Source organism: Borostomias antarcticus (genome assembly GCF_949987555.1).
Source record: "Borostomias antarcticus genome assembly, contig: scaffold_132, whole genome shotgun sequence".
In the NCBI taxonomy this organism is placed as follows: domain Eukaryota; kingdom Metazoa; phylum Chordata; class Actinopteri; order Stomiiformes; family Stomiidae; genus Borostomias; species Borostomias antarcticus.
The window spans coordinates 281,224-300,679 of NW_028175733.1; the positions used below are offsets into that span (position 1 = coordinate 281,224).

Consider the following 19,456-nt stretch of genomic DNA (forward strand, 5'->3'; position numbering starts at 1 on the left):
TAACTCTCCCTTTGTTTCTTTCCCTCTTTCAATCTCTCTGCCTCTGTCAGTGTGCTCTGGCCTGGCTGTGTTTCCAGCTTGCAGGGTCTGTGAACTAAGCCAAGGGGTTCAGCTGTGAGTCATGTCCAACTGAATACTGTGTCATTTATTTCATGTCAATGTAATTTTCTTTATATAGCACCATTCATACAAATTAAAGTAGCACATAGTGTTTTCCATAAAAAATACTCACAATACTCACAACTTTCCCTCAGTGGTGTGGGAGTGGACCAGACTCCAGAACCTGACTTCTAACTGGCTCCAATGCTCTGTTTCAGGACAACTATAGCACATGAGACCAGTGGGCTCTGGGGAACACTGTTATGAACACACGCAAAATTCTCCCATACATAGGAGTTGTATTTCACTGGCAACGTGGCTGTATGTAAATTAAATGCAGTGTCTCCTTTTTGATGTCACAAACTAGTTTATTTTGAAGACATTGTGATTCTTTATCACATATGTGGTGTCTTCAAGCAATTTGTTGGACATGTCTTCAAACGGGTACTTTTGAAAGTTTCACCTTCAGTAATCGCACACACACATTATACCTTGGAAGTGCTGTTTATCTCAAGGAGGAGCTACCTGAACCTGCCATCACAAAGACACCTCCAGCTCTACCTTATGTGATGAGAGATGGCCTTGTCTGAGCAAAGTGTATAGGAGTTGTGGGGGTGGGGGTTATGAATTAAGGTAAAGGGTAATGATTGTGAAAAATGATATTTGGTGCCTTGTTTTATATCAATGGCTGTAGTACATTTTTGACTATGATGGTCAAATATTAGTAATTGGATTAGATGAACTATTTCTATTATTTATTTGTCAGTATTGCAAAGTGAATGAAATGTGTTCTGGTCTGGAGCACAAGAAAAGCTAAAATAATGGGGGACTTAGGCAGAAAAAAACATTTCCACGATGTAAAAAAAAAAAGCACATTTCATGTAGCCTTACATTAAATTATATATGGATGTCTCCACAACTATTAACTAAGGAATATAAGTCAAATCCATGCTTGACAAACATGACAATTCTTTATGACAACTATTTTCCACCGCTAATGCTGTCCGTCGCTGATGAAGACGGACATGAGCACTTTATCGGTCCCCATAGTGCGTCCCCTGCATGCTGCCTACTGTCTGCTCTTGGCTGCCCTTAGAGGAAGGATGGCAGAATGGGTGAAGAGCAGAGAACTTCATCAGTGGACAAGCCTTCAACTTTTTGAATAACATTGTGCAGTCCACAGTGCATCTGGGCAAGGCACCTTGACATTACACATGGCTGTTTGGCTAAAACAATATAAAAAGCAAGTCAGTATGTTTCCCATGTTATGCTTTATGAGTAAAGTGATCAGACATATTGTTAGGGTTAGGGTTAGGGTTAGACATATTGTTTTAACAATGCTTTATCAAAATAAAAATGCTACATCTCTTGCAGGGAAGGACATGTGCTTATAGTATTTGCAATATCTTTGCAGACATATGAACCTAACCCTAACCCTAAATTAACTTTAATCAGTCTAAAAAATATCTAGTTCAGTATCTTCTGATAATAATGGTCAATAAACTGACTGAAATCATGATATTTTGACCAAAAAATGAAAAACACATGGCTACTCAACATACAATTTTACCTCAGAGCTTTTCCTCAATCATGTTCATGATAAATTGCACTCCAGTATGGCTCACCCTGATCACTGGTGGTGGCCCCCAGAGTCAGTCCTCCTCCTCATTTTGCTAAATGAGTAACTGTCAGGAGAACAAGACCTTCTCAGACCAGCTACTCCACATCTCTTTGGCCTGGGTGCAACGATAACACCAACTCTAGCAAGAGGATGAAGTGAAGCACTCCTGTACCTGTAGCAGGGATAGTCATCTTCCCTCTCATCTCCAGTCACGGTTGCACTCCCAGAATTCCCTTTTTGGTATAAACCCCACCCACTTAAATAGGGAGGAGTTTGAATTTGAATAATACCGCACTGCTTTCTGGGTATTCACCATAATCAAACTTTGTACCTTTATAAAACAATGAGGAAATGAGATGGAAGGCTGAAACCAATGCCAAATGAATATTTAGTTTGGGATACATATTTTTGGAAGATAATATTACATTTTTTCATTTTTTCACCATGGGTGTGTTTGCTGTTCAGTTTAATTGGGTCCCCTAGTGGTTTACAACAAAGTCAAGGCCCGACGATGCTCGAATCTGTATTGAGTATCCTAGGGCCTTCACGTCTGTCGGTGAGTTTCTTTGAACAGTGTAGGAGCCGAATTCAGGGGTTTATGTGGCATGCCCGCAAAACTTCTCAGGGAATACCGCACTGTCTTAGACTCTCATACGGGACTTAACCTTCAGCCGGTAGAAGCTTGTGGGGTGGATGGTGAGACTCACCACCACCCCTCCGCCGGATGTGGAGGTTTAGGGTTAAGAGACTTATAGATAGAGGAACCTCTCTTGAGTCTTCGGCCGGTAGAAGCTTGAGGGGTGGATGGTGAGACTCACCACTACCCCTCCGCCGGCAAGGAGGCACAGAGAGGAACCTTTCTCAGGCTCTGGTCGGACGGCTGTGGCAACCTTACGGTGACAACAAGCAGTTTGTTTGGCCAGGGGGTAAGTATGCGGCCCTCCAGGGTTCCACTTGGAACAGCACGCTGGATGTGGTGGTCCAGGGCATCAGGACCTTGATCGTTGCCCAGTCTTCTTTGGGGGTTAGCCCTACCCATGCACAGTACATTTGCACCACACTCTTCGACGAGGGAGCCCCCCGGCCTGGGGGCGGTAAGTCCTGAAGTCTGGACCCAGTTAGCCTTCAACTTAATGGCAGTTTTGAAGATGAGGGAATTTATGTAGGATTGGTAGTTGTCCAATCACCCAACCCTAATCAGCTCAGGAATAGAGTACAGGGTTAGGGTGTTTCATGAGCCTAAGTCCATACTCCCTTTCAGAAATGTTGTCAGTTCATTCTCTGCTACATTGGTTTTGGAAGTGGGATGGCGGCAGTGGGGCCATCGGAGAGGCGCATGAGGACGTGAGGGACTTGGTATAGTGTAATGGCCCTCTATGGCCTGTTAACAGCTGTGCTAAGATAAATGGTTCGCGGTGTTGTGGTTAGTGAGCCGGGTTTAGAAGTGAGAGGTCAATGGTTCGATTCCTGCTTGGGTCGACTTCTTTCAAACAAACTTAATTACATGAGGCAGCATGCCGTCTTCCTTTTTCCTCCCCAAAGCTCTTCTGAGTTTGAGCCCACTCCACTTTGCCCTTGCTGATTGCTCATTCAGCTCAGGTGTGCAGGATCAGCTAGGTGCAAGCACTCAGCTCCTCAAACTACAGCCTGAAGTGTCCTAGTAGTAGCCTTTATTTAAACTAAAGGGGCCACATTAAGGTTTTCACCTCATTTTCAAGTGTGTTGAGTTGACAAACGTATACTAAGCAATAAACAGCTCCTGGGAGCTGTAATTGTAGGGCGGCTGCAATTTTGCCATCTGTAGGCTTCCCCTGGTGGCCATATCAGGGATTGACGGCCCCAGCTTGCCACTGGTCTAACGCTCCTTTTTTCATTTGACCCTAACCCTCTATGGCCTGCTAACAGCTGTGCTAAGATAAATGGCTCTCTTGGTGTTGTGGTTAGTGAGCCGGGTTTGGAAGTGAGAGGTCAATGGTTCGATTAGTGCTTGGGGCGACTTCTTTCAAACAAACATAATTACATGAGGCAGCATGCCGTCTTCCTTTTTCCTCCCCAAAGCTCTGAGTTTGAGCCCACTCCACTTTGCCCTTGCTGATTGCTCATTCAGCTCAGGTGTGCAGGATCAGCTAGGTGCAAGCACTCAACTCCTCAAACTAGACTGAAGGGTCCTAGTAGTAGCCTTTATTTAAACTCAAGAGGCCACATTGAGGTTTTCACCTCATTTTCAAGTGTGTTGAGTTGACAAACATATACAAAGCAATAAACAGCTCCTGGGAGCTGTAATTGTAGGGCGGCTGCAATTTCGCCATCTGTAGGCTTCCCCTGGTGGCCATGTGAGGGATTGACAGCCCCAGCTTGCCACTGGTCTAATGCTCCTTTTTTCATTTGACCCCAACTCTCTATGGCCTGCTAACAGCTGTGCTAAGATAAATGTCTCTCTTGGTGTGGTTAGTGAGCCGGGTTTGGAAGTGAGAGGTCATTGGTTCGATTCCTGCTTGGGGCGACTTCTTTCAAACATAATTACATGAGGCAGCATGCTGTCTTCCTTTTGAGTCCACTCTGCTTTGCCCTGGCTGATTGCTCATTCATCTCAGGTGTGCAGGATCAGCTAGGTGCAAGCACTCAGCTCCTCAAACTACAGCCTGAAGTGTCCTAGTAGTAGCCTTTATTTAAACTAAAGGGGCCATATTTAAACTAAAGGGGCCACATTAAGGTTTTCACCTCATTTTCAAGTGTGTTGAGTTGACAAACATATACTAAGCAATAAACAGCTCCTGGGAGCTGTAATTGTAGGGCGGCTGCAATTCCCCTGGTGGCCTTATCAGGGTGATGGCCCCAGCTTGCCACTGGTCTAACGCTCCTTTTTTTAATTTGACCCAAACTGGTCTTTGCAAACCTTCATAGGCCCCCTAACTGTATGACCAAAGATCAATTCAGCCAGAACTATAAAAACCACGTAGCGGCTAAATGCCTCCACCCAAAAATGCAAGTTGCAGTTAACCTTCAGTTGGTTTTGCTAGGGATGCACATGGATACATGCAACCAGAGATGGGTAGAGGCAAAGGAAGTGAGGGAGGCAACTTGAGTAATTGTTTTTATTAAACGTCACAAGGCCCTTTTGAATGCTGATGCTAGCCAGCTACCGTGAATGCTAATGCTAACACTAGCTAGCTAATGCATTCGCTAGCTAGCTAAGGCTAATGCTAACTAGCTAATGCTAATGCTAACACTAATGCCAATGCTAGCTAGCTAGCTAAAGCTAGCATAAGTGTTAGAATTAGCATTAGCTAGCTAGCATTAGCATTACCGCTAGCTAGCAAAGGCATTAGCTAGCTAGTGTTAGCATTAGCATTCACGGTAGCTAGCTAGCATTAGCATTCAAAAGGGCCTTGTGACGTTTAATAAAAACAATTACTCAAGTTGCCTCCCTCACTTCCTTTGCCTCTTCCCATCTCTGGTTGCATGTATCCATGTGCATCCCTCGCTCAAGACCAACTGAATGTTAACTGCAACTTGCATTTGCATTCGGTGACATTTGAAAACCAAAATCTAATTAAGTCCAACTGGACATCTTGGCCAAATATGTACAAATTCTGTCAAGCCATTTGTGTTCAGCAGGCCAAAAACACCTTTTGTGAGGTCAGTTACCCTTGACCTTTGACCCCCACAATGTAATCAGTTAATCCAGTTTGACCACCAAACTTTTAATCAGTATCATTCAGTCCAACTGGACATTTCGGCCATTTCATTCTAGATCATCTAACATATATCCTGACCATAGCTCTGTACTCTTCCTTGTCCTCACTGATGGTGCCCATGATGGGAGTTGAGACCATCTGGAGGTGGCACGTTCCAGAGTTGTGGCTTAAAGTGTAGGGTGAACAGGAAGCATGACAGTACAGTCACATCTGACAGGCAGCCCTGTAGTCTGGCTTACTGTGGCCTGCCTGCCTTGGAGCTTCTCTGAAAGCCAGAGAGGCAAGATGGTGTTCAATGGACTTCAAGTCAAAATGTGACTCGCTGTGCTTCCCGGCCTCCGGGTGCAAGTAAACTCTATGAAACAGGGAAATCATTCCACGTTGATTCAGGCCTGGTATGTGAGCTGCAGGGGGTCCAGGGAGATGCTCACTAGGGGCCTAATGTGCTGCAGTACCAATCTATCAGACCTTAATGATGTGATATCTGTGCCACTGGTCTGTAGTTGACACTGGGACATTCTCCTTTTGGGCACCAGAACGATGCACAGCTGTGGCACTTAAGGGCTTGAGACTGCCGCATGATTAGGCCGAGTAGCACGAAACACTAGCTTTACTGTCTTTACACTCTTGAGGACAAACACTTTGTATAAGAACTCCTTATCTGCCATCAGATGCCTGGAACAATGTCTGTTCATTTAGCTATACCATAGGTCCAAGTGAAGAGTTATTAAACTCTCACCGCACTAAACTGTAAGAAGTAGTGCGGTCAACACCTCTTGGCCTTTTCCTGAGTTTACTTTGCAGCAAAAGAGGCCACACCCTTTGGCACTGTAAAGAAGCTGCTACCTGGTCAAAAGCATTACATTGACTCCACCTGCCTCCCTAAATAGAGGTACTTGGCTAATATGCTTGCTTGCTTCAAATGCCTTTGGAACACATTGGGCGGCTGTGGCTCAGTGGTAGAGTGGGCTGTCCAATCATCATAGGGTCGGTAGCTCGAATCCCTACTTCTGTCCACATGTCGAAGTGTCTTTAGGCAAGATACTGAGCCACACATTGCTCCCAATGAACAGGCTGGCACCATGCATGGCAGCTGCGCACATTGGCCTTATGCATCCATTCACACCATTGTAAAGCGCTTTGGATAAAAGCGCTATAAGTGCAGTCCATTTACCATTTACGCTATTCACACTATTGAATTATTTTCTCCAAGCTTCTGACTCTGTGGCCTTATTTTTATTCTAACAGCCTTGTCAGCCTGTATATCCATCTGATGAATCTGTCAGCTGAACTTTCCTTACCTTTTCTTCAGTCTTCAACTGGCTAAGGCCTCCAACATGCTCTGGACTACTACTAGGTTGTCCTCAGATGAGCCCTCCATCAGAGCTTCTTATCAATCCAATCCTCCATACATCTGGCTAGCTAGCCAGTACTTTCTACTCCTGCATTTTGAGTATATCCATGTATGTTGGCGTGGGATGGTCTCACACGTCTCCGAGCCTCACAACTAAATACATGGACATCAGTGGCAAACTAAACCCAGTAGCTGCCTTTTTATATCCAAACACCACATTCCTTTTCTGTATTCTGTATTAAGTGTTAAAGTAAAATCCTGATACATGCACCACTTACAGAGTATTAGCTTTGTGATTTTATAGACAAAACACTTCTGAGGCCGTCTCTCAAAGAAAAGGCAACATGAGAAACCTTCCGACCCCTCCCCTCACACACACTGGTTTATCTAACGTGTCACTGATCTCTGGCCAGGAAAAAGTATCTACAGACTCTGGCTGTAGCTTGCTTGGATTGATAAGCATTTCCTTGCCAACTTACTGAGCTTGGAAAAGTTGGTTTGATACCTTCCACTATAAGTGGGTCTGGTCTGTCAGGGGACAAGTACGTTGGCAGTTCTGATTTTGTCTTCCTCAGAGGTCTGGGACTCAGAGGGACCAGCCACTGACTTCTTGAACCTCTGACACAGGTTCAGCATCTTGGGGCATCCCACAATGAACTTCCAAGATCCTCTTGATGTGCAGTTACAGCCACAGTTGTGCCTGACTCAGGAGGGCACTTGTCAGACAGACAGACACTCTGTAATAGCTCTCTTAGTGTCCACATTGTCATGTTCTACCAGTCATCTAGAACCGATGGTCTACAGTGACTCCATGTCTAGGAGTTGACGGTCCTGGAAAAGGTTACATCTTGTGCATTGGTGCTGAGGCAAGCATCTTCACTTCACATCTGAATGAAACTCGAAATGAATAAACATGGTGTGCACCATTGAAAATGCATCATAATGGGGTACAAATGTCAAAATGAATATCTAAACAAAAAGATCCAATAACAAAGATGACATTAAAGGGGGGAAACAACCAAAGAAAAACGGTATGAAGTTAAACCCAATAAAGGGGTTGATTAAGTCTCAAATCATATGGTTAGATGCTGAAATCCTCATTGAGACCGTTAGGTGCTAGAGTTCAGTTCATAGATCCATGCCAGCTCACGACAGTAAGGGCTCATGTTGCCTCCTCCCCACGGTGAGCCGACTTGCTCAATGCCCATAAACCTGAGTGATGACATTGTGGTTGAATAGTCTGAAATGCATGGCCACAGGGCTTTTTTCATCGCCATGTCTTATTGAGCTCCGATGCTCTAAAATCCTGTATTTTAGAGCTCTGTCTTGCCAACATACACTAAGAACATGGACACCGTAATAAATAACGTTACACAAGTTGATCTTCAAAAGACCCCCCAACTTGCGACATGTCATGTTAGTACACAGACCTCCCTCCCATCCCCAGAACCACCTTTTTGGATATTAGACCATGTAACGGACCCTGTGGCAAATGCACCCAGTGCAAAAGATGCAGAGTTTAGACATCCACGAGCATGTCTTTCATATCAGATAAAACAACTTGCTCTTCCAAGAACGTTATTTATTTATTACGTATTATGTTGGCAAAACAGAGCTCTAAAGTCCAGTATTTCGGAGCTCCATAAGACATGGCGATGGAAAAAAGCCCTGTGGACATGCATTTCAGACTATTCAACCACAACGTGTCATCACCCAGGTTTATGGGCATTGAGCAAGTCGGCTCACTGTGGAGAGGAGACAACATGAGGGCTCTTACTGTCGTGAGCTGGTATGGATCTATGAACTGAACTCTCTAGCACCTAACGGTCTCAATGAGGATTTCAGCATCCAACCTTATCTATGCTTTGAGACTTAATCAGCCCCTTTATTGGGTTTAACTTCATACTGTTTTTCTTTGGTTGTTTCCCCCCTTAAGGTCATCTTTGTTATTGGATCTTTTTGTTTAGATATCATTTAGACATTTGTACCCCATTATGATGCATTTTCAATGGTGCACACCATGTTTATTCATTTCGAGTTTCATTCAGATGTTTTAAGATGTTTGCCTCTGTACCAATGTACAACATGTAACCTTTTCCAGGACCGACATGGTTACTGCAGTAGTCTTTCACCACCACCAGATGGTGGCAGAGGACTGGTTACACAGCTGTCATCGATCAGAACTGATTGCCTGATTGCACTGACCCTGTATAACTGACCCTGTGTATAAGTGTACACTGTTAGAGTAGGCTACTTACTTATTGACCAAGGTGATTGCTTATGTGAAGTCCCTACCTACATATGTTATCCATGGCTCATGAATCTAATGGTATTGCTTAAACTACCATCACATCACATGAGTCGATCAGTCACAGCCTCTCTTAAAATGCTTCTCCCAAGTGTGTGTGTGCTCCAATGCGCTCTGTCAGAGCGGTGCCACTTGATTTAGACCTGTTTGTGCTCACAGCTCAAAGTTCAACTCCTCAGTGTCAACTCACACACGCATTCCTCTTCAACCTCCGGAGGAAAGGCCCAGGTTAGACCCTCTTTAGTCGACCTGGGTGGACGGGCCTAATCACCCACTCCTCTGTTGATGGAAAGAAGTGCCTCTCTCTCCTTGCAAGCTGTTTTTTGAACCCCCTTCCAGGAGGGCAGGGTATTGATGTCACGTCTCTTTGGGTGAACACAGTCCTTCTCTCCTCCCTGGCAGATTTACAATCCCTGCATTCAACATCTCTCACTCAAAAGCAAGACATCACGGAATAAATGTCTAACATCTTATTAAATATCCTACTTTAAGCATTACCTATATACTCACAGTTGATACATGGATACATTCTCCAATCATTATTGTCATTACTGTCTCACTGTGTACGACGTTACATAGTCAAGATCAACTAAGAACAGATACATGACTTATAAATGTCTACTTCTACTTTAAGTGATTACATTTCCAATAAATGATTCACTCAACAGTGTTACTTGATTACTCCTTCTCCTTTTAACATCTATTTGCAACCTCATACAAGAAAGTTGTTTGTCTTCAGGCAGTTCATCCAACACTATCCCTTTGTTCCTTCTGATAAGTGCCAGACCCTCGCTAGAGAGGCGGGGGGGGTTCCTTAACCTCAGAGCTAGCCGGGCCCTTGTCAGTTCCGTGTGTGGACCATTCATTATTCATCCATCCATCCGTTTTTTTTAGAGGGATCCACTTATAATATTTTATTACCTTTCCGGCCTGTCCCAGGTGCTTGGGCCGGATCTGCCACCGTAGGCCTCGTCTCATGTCTGACTCTTGGGCCTAATGTGCAAGCCCTTGGTACACTTGGCAGTCCACCTCTTGTGTGTTTGACTTGACCAAGACCTGAGGGTCGAAACGTTGGAATAAACACTACTCTTTTGCACTCACGATTGCCTTGGTCTGTGTGCGGGTTCTATTCTACTTTTTCATGAATACCTGTCAACCCAGCACACAAACGATGTGCATACGACTACCATATTTTCAACCCTTATTCTTCTGAAATAAAAATATAGAGCCTATTTCAACACTGTTCAGAAGCCTCTTTCAACACTGTTCTGAAGACCCAGTGAGTTCAATTAACTGAATGACAATTGAGTTTATTTTTTATTAAACACAATGAGAACTGGCTCTTTAACATTGGATCAACCAGTAAAGAGAAGAAAGTGGTCTGAGTAAAATAATTCCACAAAGTTAGCAAGTCTCATTTTCCCCTCAATCATGAGTCTCAGATGTACACGACTTATGTGGATCAGGTTTCTTACTTGTCCAATTCAATGATATGGCATTCAATGACTTAAGGGTGGACTCCTCTAGTAGGACTTTACTCCGGATCTTCTTGCTTTCCCAATTAACGTCTACTAAAGGGCAGTTTGCATCACGGTCCTCCTTGGTGAAGTTCTCTTTGAACCTTGTGTTCTCTGCAGATTGCAGATGTCTTTGTGATCTTGCAAACTCTTCCTGATATCGACGCATAGAGAATTGCATGATCATCTGTCACTGTCTACTCCTCTTTCCTCCCGATCCGAAGTCCACTACATCCTCCAACTTTGGTGACGGTGGGGGAGCGATCTTGCTAAGGAGACAGAACGTCCTAACTCGGATTTGTCTTCCTTTCATTCCATTAACCCACAAGTTCAATCTTCTCTCAAGCTCTGACTTTGGTCTTCACCTCCTCGTTGTCTCTCAGGAGTGATGACACTTGTTTTTTGAGGTGAACAACTTTCTCTGCTAACTAATCTCAGCATTAAACTCTACTTGCTCACCCTATTTATCGGGATGGGTTCTCTTATTGCAACATGAATGTTTACGAGTTCTGTCAGAGTTCCATCCTGTTTGTCAAACCTTTCTCTGCAAACTAATCTCAGCATTAAACTCTACTTGCTCACCCTATTTATCCGGATGGGTTCTCTTATTGCAACATGAATGTCTACGAGTTCTGTCAGAGTTCCATCCTGTTTGTCAAACCTCTCTCTGCAAACTAATCTCAGCATTAAACTCTACTTGCTCACCCTATTTATCGGGATGGGTTATCTTATTGTAACATGAATGTTTACGAGTTCTGTCAGAGTTCCATCCTGTTTGTCAAACCTTTCTCTGCAAACTAATCTCAGCATTAAACTCTACTTGCTCACCCTATTTATCGGGATGGGTTCTCTTATTGCAACATGAATGTCTACGAGTTCTGTCAGAGTTCCATCCTGTTTGTCAAACCTTTCTCTGCAAACTAATCTCAGCATTAAACTCGACTTGCTCACCCTATTTATCGGGATGGGTTCTCTTATTGCAACATGAATGTCTACGAGTTCTGTCAGAGTTCCATCCTGTTTGTCAAACCTTTCTCTGCAAACTAATCTCAGCATTAAACTCTACTTGCTCACCCTATTTATCGGGATGGGTTCTCTTATTGCGACATGAATGTCTACGAGTTCTGTCAGAGTTCCATCCTGTTTGTCAAACCTTTCTCTGCAAACTAATCTCAGCATTAAACTCTACTTGCTCACCCTATTTATCGGGATGGGTTCTCTTATTGCGACATGAATGTCTACGAGTTCTGTCAGAGTTCCATCCTGTTTGTCAAACCTTTCTCTGCAAACTAATCTCAGCATTAAACTCTACTTGCTCACCCTATTTATCGGGATGGGTTCTCTTATTGCGACATGAATGTCTACGAGTTCTGTCAGAGTTCCATCCTGTTTGTCAAACCTTTCTCTGCAAACTAATCTCAGCATTAAACTCTACTTGCTCACCCTATTTATCGGGATGGGTTCTCTTATTGCGACATGAATGTCTACGAGTTCTGTCAGAGTTCCATCCTGTTTGTCAAACCTTTCTCTGCAAACTAATCTCAGCATTAAACTCTACTTGCTCACCCTATTTATCGGGATGGGTACTCTTATTGCGACATGAATGTCTACGAGTTCTGTCAGAGTTCCATCCTGTTTGTCAAACCTTTCTCTGCAAACTAATCTCAGCATTAAACTCTACTTGCTCACCCTATTTATCGGGATGGGTTCTCTTATTGCGACATGAATGTCTACGAGTTCTGTCAGAGTTCCATCCTGTTTGTCAAACCTTTCTCTGCAAACTAATCTCAGCATTAAACTACTTGCTCACCATATTTATCGGGATGGGTGCTCTTATTGCAACATGAATGTCTACGAGTTCTGTCAGAGTTCCATCCTGTTTGTCAAACCTTTCTGAGCTTGATCCCTTCAAGTGAAGTTGGGTTGGAGACCTAGACATTATGGTATGTCATTTTCTCCATCTTTCATTCTCTTGGCATTACGGTCTTTGATAGGAGTAGGCTGTGATGAATCTCTCTCTGACAGATCTAAAGTAGATGGATCATAGTCCTGGTCAAGTGCATGGCACTTACTTTCCCACATTGGCTTTCAGTGACGCAGCTAGCAAGCTATTAGATTGAAATTTTCCAGTTGACGTTGCCTTCAGCAGTACTGAACTAACCCTAACAAGCTCAGTGACCGCATGTGCTTAGTTTTGTCATCTTCCCAGAATTCCAACTCCCAAATTTGTAACTAGTTAATTTAATTTGTTACGTTTAACTGAACCCTAACTTAAAGGAACAAGCCAAAATGTTGGTACATTCACTTATTTGCCATCTTCTCCAGAGTCAGACAAAGACACACCCTTCTCTTCTCTGTGCACACAATGGGAAGTATCGAGGCCTGTGCTATTAGCCCATCTTAGGCTAAAGGCAAAGGTGTCGATGTTTCCTATTGTATGCATAGAGAAGAGAAGGGTGTGTCTTTGTCTGTCCCTGGGGAATATGGCAAATAAGCGAATGTACCAATTTTTGGGTTAGGGTTAGGGTTAGGGTTAGGGTTAGGGTTAGGGTTAGGGTCAGGGTCAGGGTCAGGGTCAGGGTCAGGGTCAGGGTCAGGGTCAGGGTTAGGGTCAGGGTTAGGGTCAGGGTTAGGGTCAGGGTCAGGGTCAGGGTTAGGGTCAGGGTTAGGGTCAGGGTCAGGGTCAGGGTCAGGGTCAGGGTTAGGGTTAGGGTCAGGGTTAGGGTTAGGGTCAGGGTTAGGGTTAGGGTCAGGGTCAGGGTTAGGGTTAGGGTTAGGGTTAGGGTTAGGGTCAGGGTCAGGGTCAGGGTCAGGGTTAGGGTCAGGGTTAGGGTTAGGGTTAGGGTCAGGGTTAGGGTTAGGGTTAGGGTTAGGGTTAGGGTTAGGGTTAGGGTTAGGGTTAGGGTTAGGGTTAGGGTTAGGGTTAGGGTTAGGGTCAGGGTCAGGGTTAGGGTTAGGGTCAGGGTCAGGGTCAGGGTCAGGGTCAGGGTCAGGGTCAGGGTCAGGGTCAGGGTCAGGGTCAGGGTCAGGGTCAGGGTTAGGGTTAGGGTTAGGGTTAGGGTTAGGGTTAGGGTTAGGGTTAGGGTTAGGGTTAGGTATTTGTGTTGGGTTGGGTTTGAAACGACTGGTGTGTCTGTGGTGCACTGGCCTGCCGCATTATTCCCTCCCCAATTATGTGTTATGTATTTACTATGGTTGACTATGTGTGTGCTCTTTTACAGGATGTGTATGGTGTGCTGTGGTGTCCAAGGATCATATTGTGAGTGAGTAATCAGTTCTGACTATGTGTGTGTATTTATTGTGTTTTACTATGTGTACGTGTGTTCTTTTACAGGTCATGTATGTTGTTCTGTGGTTCCTGGAGGTCATGATGCAGGTGAGTAATCAGTTTTGGCTATGTGTCTGTAATTATTGTGTTAGTCTGTATATATGTGTGTTCTTTTATAGTGTGTGTATGGTGTGTTATGGTTCCCGGGAGGTCATGAATGGGTGAGTGATGCATTGTGACTATGTGTACGTCTTTATAGCTTTGGGTTATGTGTATGCTTTTATACGAATTTGTATGATGTGTTGGGTACAGGCCCCCGAGGAGGGGGCTGTGACACAGGTCAGTGGTGTAATGTGATGTAGAGCTACTGTAGGAGGCTATGGGAAAGGGGGGGCACAGGGGTATAAGTGCTGTCAGGGGTTAGTAGTGGGGGTAAAACCATGCAGGGGGAGATGCCAGATCTCCCAAGTGCTGAGTAAAATAAGTGCTAGAAGTCAAATAAGTGCCATAAGAAGATAAAACATAAGTGCTATAAAACCATAAATACATGCATCCACACAATGATAAAAGGCATAAGAAAACATCACACATATGAATATAAAAGCATAAAAAACATAAATGTTAGTGGCCCCAGACAAGGTAAGAGTGTAGGTAAACAGAGGGTTGTTGTTGTATTATGATGAGACCAGTTTGTATTCTTATTTTCCTGTTGTCACTTCCCCTCCCAGGGGGGCCTGTTGTATGTATGATTAGAGTTTTTCATTCAGACCTCCGGGTGTTATTGTTTGTAATGTTTCTATCCATCTGCGCTCCTGTGCCCTCCGTTGCCCCACCGTCCAGGAGGATTGTGCCTGAAGACCACAGATGGTGAGATGTGTGACGGTGTGTTCCTGAAAGTGTGTGATGAGGTGGGTGTCCAGTGTGCCTTTTTTGATGTTATACAGGTGTTGTTTGAGACGTGTGCTTATTGAGTGTGATGTTTCCCCTATATAGTGTTTGTGACAGAGTGTGCAGGTGATGATATAAACTACATTGGTTGTGTCCAGAGTGAGGGGGTTCCCTATTGGTGCAGAGGTGTGACTGTGTGGGTTAGTGATGAATTTCCTAGGTCTAAAGTGTTCCTTAAGGGGTGCGGGTGGTTTTATAGTGTTCCTGGTGAATTGTGCCTTGATGAGTATATCCTGTAGATTCTTGTTTTTCCGGTATGCTGTGATGAGTCTGTATGATTGGAGTGGTGTGTGTTCCTGCTGTGCTACCGTGAAGTTGTGTCTAAGTGCTGCGTGTAAAGCTGTCCTGCTGTGTGAAAAAGTGGCCACCAGGGGGATAAGTGTGGGCTGCTGGATAGAGGAGGACAATTGGGAAGTGTCTGGGTCCACTGAGGGGTCAGTCAGGTCCATTGATGTCCCGTGTACTGTCAGGTTCAGGTATGAGTCTGGGTCGTGGTTGCTGAGAGGGGGTGGGGTGGGGCGGGAAGGGGTGTGGCATAGGTAAGGGTCGTGGGGGAGGGGGGGCGGGGCAGGGTTAGGGTAAGGGGAGGAGGAGGGGGAGGGGAAGGGGGCGTGGCTTAGGGCCAGACCGTGAGTGTGCAGTCTGGTCTGGTTGGGGTGGTGAAGGGGGGAGGGGAGGACATTCTGTGGGTGAGAGGTGTTGGTGTGTGTGTGTGTATGTTGTGTCTCTGTGTGTATATGGGGGGTTGGCTGAGAGGGAGAGAGTGACGCCAGCGTGGTGTTCTTTATTGTCCTTAAAAATCTTTTGGAGTAATGTCTTTTTCTAAGTGCAGTGAAGAGTATGCCTATTGCTTCCTGTAAGTGCTGTTGTGTGGATGAGATTCTATGATACCGTATGATTTGTGATTTGATGATTCCTCTAAATGTATGCTTTGGGTGGTAACTGTGTTTATGTAGTAATGCGTGTGTGTCTGTGGGTTTGAAATATACTTTGGTCCTAAGTGTTTTGTGTGTGGGACTATGTGTATGGAAGTAAACTGTAGTGTCTAAAAAGTCAATGTTGTGTGTGTGTATAGTGTGTTTGATCTTGATGGATGCATGGTGGGTGTTCAGGGTGTTGATGAAGTCTGTAAATAAATCTAAGTGATGGGGCCAGATTCCTATGATGTCATCTAAAAACCGGTAGTACATGGTGGGTAGGTGTGTGCATTTTGCTAGCGCCTCTCTCTCCCACTCAGCCATGTATATGTTTGCGTAAGCGGGTGCGTATCTTTGGCCCATGGCCGTTCCCTGTACCTGTAGATATTGTTTATTGTCAAAAGTAAAGTTATTGCAGGTGAGACTAATTTCCAGTAGTGTTAGTAGTTCTTTATCCGGTCTGTGAATGTCTGGGTGACGTGAAAATGCTTTCTGTATTGCGGCTAGTCCGGCTTGTGTGTTAATATTAGTGTATAAACTATCGATATCTATAGTGAAGATGTATGCTTGGGAGGGAACGACCATGGACCTGATTTTATGTATGAAATCATATGTGTCCTTCAGGTAGCTGGGGTGTCTGCTGGAGAGGGGATTGAGGAAATGATCTATGTACTGTGAGATGTTGTTAGATTCGCTGCTGCAATCTGATACTATTGGCCGGCCAGGAGGAACCTCAAAGGGAATGGTCCATGTAGTTGGGTCTTTATGTATTTTTGGAAGTAGGTAAAAGAGTCTCTGTCGGGGTTGGTCTGGTCCCAGTAAGAAGTTATGTTGCTTGTATGTGATGTAACCGTGGCTGTAGATGGTGTGTAGTAGTTGTCTGAGTCTGGTCTGTGTCTGTTCTTGTATACTGTTATCTATGTGTTTGTAGTAAGTTGTGTTGGAGAGTTGCCTGTTGGCCTCTATTAAATACTGATATTTATCCATGATAATGATTTTGGAACCTTTATCTGCCGGTTTGATGACTATGTGTGGGTTGTTTTTAAGTTGGTTGATTGCTTCCCTCTCTATATGTGTGATGTTATCAGTCCGGTCTGGTGTGGGTAGATAGATCTGTAGTGTATGTATGTTGTTGTGTATAAGTCGCCTAATTGGTTTCCCCACCCGGGAGGATGCAGGCTCCCAGGTGGAGGGGTGTATGAATGGTGTGTGGTCGTCGTTCGTGTTGTATTTAAAATAGTCAGTTATTTTAAGTCGTCTGTGGTAGTGGTGGATATCCCTCTGAAGTTCCTCCTGGTCAAAGCTGGTGGGTTGTGGGATGAAGCTCAATCCCCTCTCCAGTAGTTGAATTTGGGCAGGGGTGGGGTGAAAGGATTTAGAAAGGTTAAGGATGTTGGAGGAGGCTGTAAGGGAAAAGGGGTTGGGTCTATCGCCCTCCTCTGGTCCAGCAGTAGGTGAACCCAGAGTGGGGGAGGGGGGAGGGGGCGTGGTCCGGGTGGGCGGGGTGAGTGCACACCGTGGGTTAGAATGTATGTGTGGAGGGGTTAGTGGCTAGGGGGAGTGCAATTGTGTCCACCAGTGTCTGAGAATTTTAGATGCCGTTATGCCCGTCCAGTGTATGTTGTCACCCTCTGTGAAAAACTGCTCCCGTGGAATGCATGTGAGGTGAGGGAATTTAGTCCGGATGTGCTCGTTGAGTGTTTTGAGATTGTGTTTGTCCCGTGTGTCCAAGTGTTGTGAAAAATGTATGAGAGGGATGTATATGGTGGCGTTTGGAAAGATTTCCTGTGATTTTCTGTACATAGATGTGATTTGTTTACGGGTGGTCTTTTCGGCACTTGTATCCTTGTTGTTGAGGCCCACCGAGATGACAAGCAGCTCTACTGTGGGGTCAACGGGTGTTTTGGTGATGATGCCTTCCATGTGCCAGATTTTTGCCCCCGGGTAACTGTCTATTTGTAGTCTGTTGTGAAAATATAGTGGTATTCTGTGAAGGTTGGAGTCGCCGATGATGAGATATGGTTTGTGAGCCTGAATGTTCCAATCCTGCACTTTTCTGGAGTCCCTTGCCTTGTGATAAACTGGTTTGCTTCCTGTGGGACACTGTAATGTGGGTGCTGTGATTGAGGTAGGAGTGTGTGTGTATGTAGCGTGTGCTGGCATGAGTGTGTGTGTGGGTGTATGTGTGTGTGTGGGCGTGTGTATGGGTGTGTGTGTGTGTGTGGGTGTAGATGTGCGTGTGTCCGTGTGTATGTTTGTGGGTGTGTGTGCATTTGTATGTGTGTGTGTGGATGGTATGTGTGTGTTGTTATGTGTGGGTGTAGGTGTGTGTGTGTCTATGTGTGTGTTTGTGATTGCATGTGTGTTAGTATGTGGGCGTGTGAGGGGTGTGTGTGTGTTTGTATGTGTATGTGTGGAGGGTATGTGTATGTTTCTATGTGTGGGTGTATTTACCAATGTGTGTGTGTCTGTGTCTGGGGCAGCGTCGGTTGGCAGGGAGAGTCCCCCAGGCAGGTTTTTGTTTGGCTCAGACTGGGCTGTACTGGGAGGTTTCCCTTTAATATGCCCCTTTGTCATCATGATGTTGGTTGCCGTGATGTTGCTCTGCCTGCTGGGGGAGTTCTCCCCCCTTCCGGCGCCGCCTGTAGATGTAAAAATATGTTGTGTGGTTAGTGGGGTGTATTGTATGTTGGGTGTATTAAGTACTGGTGTGTGCGTTATGTCTGCTGTGTACCTGTTAGTGCTTGATATGTCTGTTGCATTCTCTGTCCTCCGTCCTATAACCACCCGGGCCTCTAGGGGTCCCGGTATGGGTCTGTGGCTGGGTGGTGATGTGTGTAAGGAGGGGGATGGGGCAGGAAGGGGGGAAGAGGAGGAGCCATCAGGGGAGAAGGACAAGGAGAAATTAGCTGGGGGAATGGATAGGGGGGATAGAGAATGTATTGAAATGTTATGTAAATGTATGTTAGGGTCCAGTGTCTGAGGGGGAGTACCTGTGTTGGAGAATGAGTTGGGTGTGGAAGTTTGTATGGGTGGTACGCGGGACTTAGGGGAAGAGGGGGATCCTCTCTCCTGCCCTTCTGTTTGGGGGAGAGAAGGTGAAGTGAGAAGGTGTTGTGAGAGTGTGTTGGTATGTGCTGTAAGGGGTTGTGAAGTAAGGGAAGGGGTCTGTGAGATCAGTGTAGATGTTGGTTTAAGAGGGGAGGAGAGGAGGGAGGGGGGGAGGGAGGAGGGGAGGGAGGGGGGGAGGGAGGAAGGAGGGGAAGAGGTCAGGGGATCGTTGGGTAAGGTATGGGGGGAAGGGAGGGTAAGGGTCAGGGCTGGGATAGGAGGGATCAAGTCAGTCAGGTTGGGGTGGGGAGGGAGCTTGGTTATGGGTGGGTCGTGGGAGGGAGGGAGGAGAGTCAAGGTCGGGTTAGGAGGGGTCAGGTCAGTCTGGGTCAGGTGAGGGGAGGGCTTTACTCTAGGTGGGGTGCAAGGGGCAGGGGAGGTACGGGTCAAGACTGGGGTGGGAGGGGCTACGTCAGTCTGAGGGGAGTGAGGGGGAGACGTGACTGTAGGTAGGTCCTGGGGGGGAGGTGGGGGGGTAGGGTTTGGGGTCAGGGTGGGGAGGGACTGGTGGGGAGGGTCGTTACATTGGAAGCGGGGTGGGGGAGGTCGGGGTGGGGGGGGCCCACGCCTGCCCTGGTTAGGGTTGGCTGGGTGGGGTAGTACACCGCCCTGGGT

General features: G+C 45.6%; 1 protein-coding gene across 1 annotated transcript in view; it reads left to right on the forward strand.

Annotated features, from left to right (window-relative positions):
- The window catches only part of LOC311329251 (uncharacterized protein), a gene marked incomplete at both ends in the record, with an annotated part of 63,194 nt that overhangs the window by 21,632 nt on the left and 22,106 nt on the right, over positions 1 to 19,456 (forward strand). The window contains one exon of the mRNA XM_084463124.1: positions 13,932 to 13,973. Coding sequence (XP_084319250.1) covers positions 13,932 to 13,973 — 42 coding nt within the window. The remainder of the gene's footprint in view (positions 1 to 13,931; positions 13,974 to 19,456) is intronic.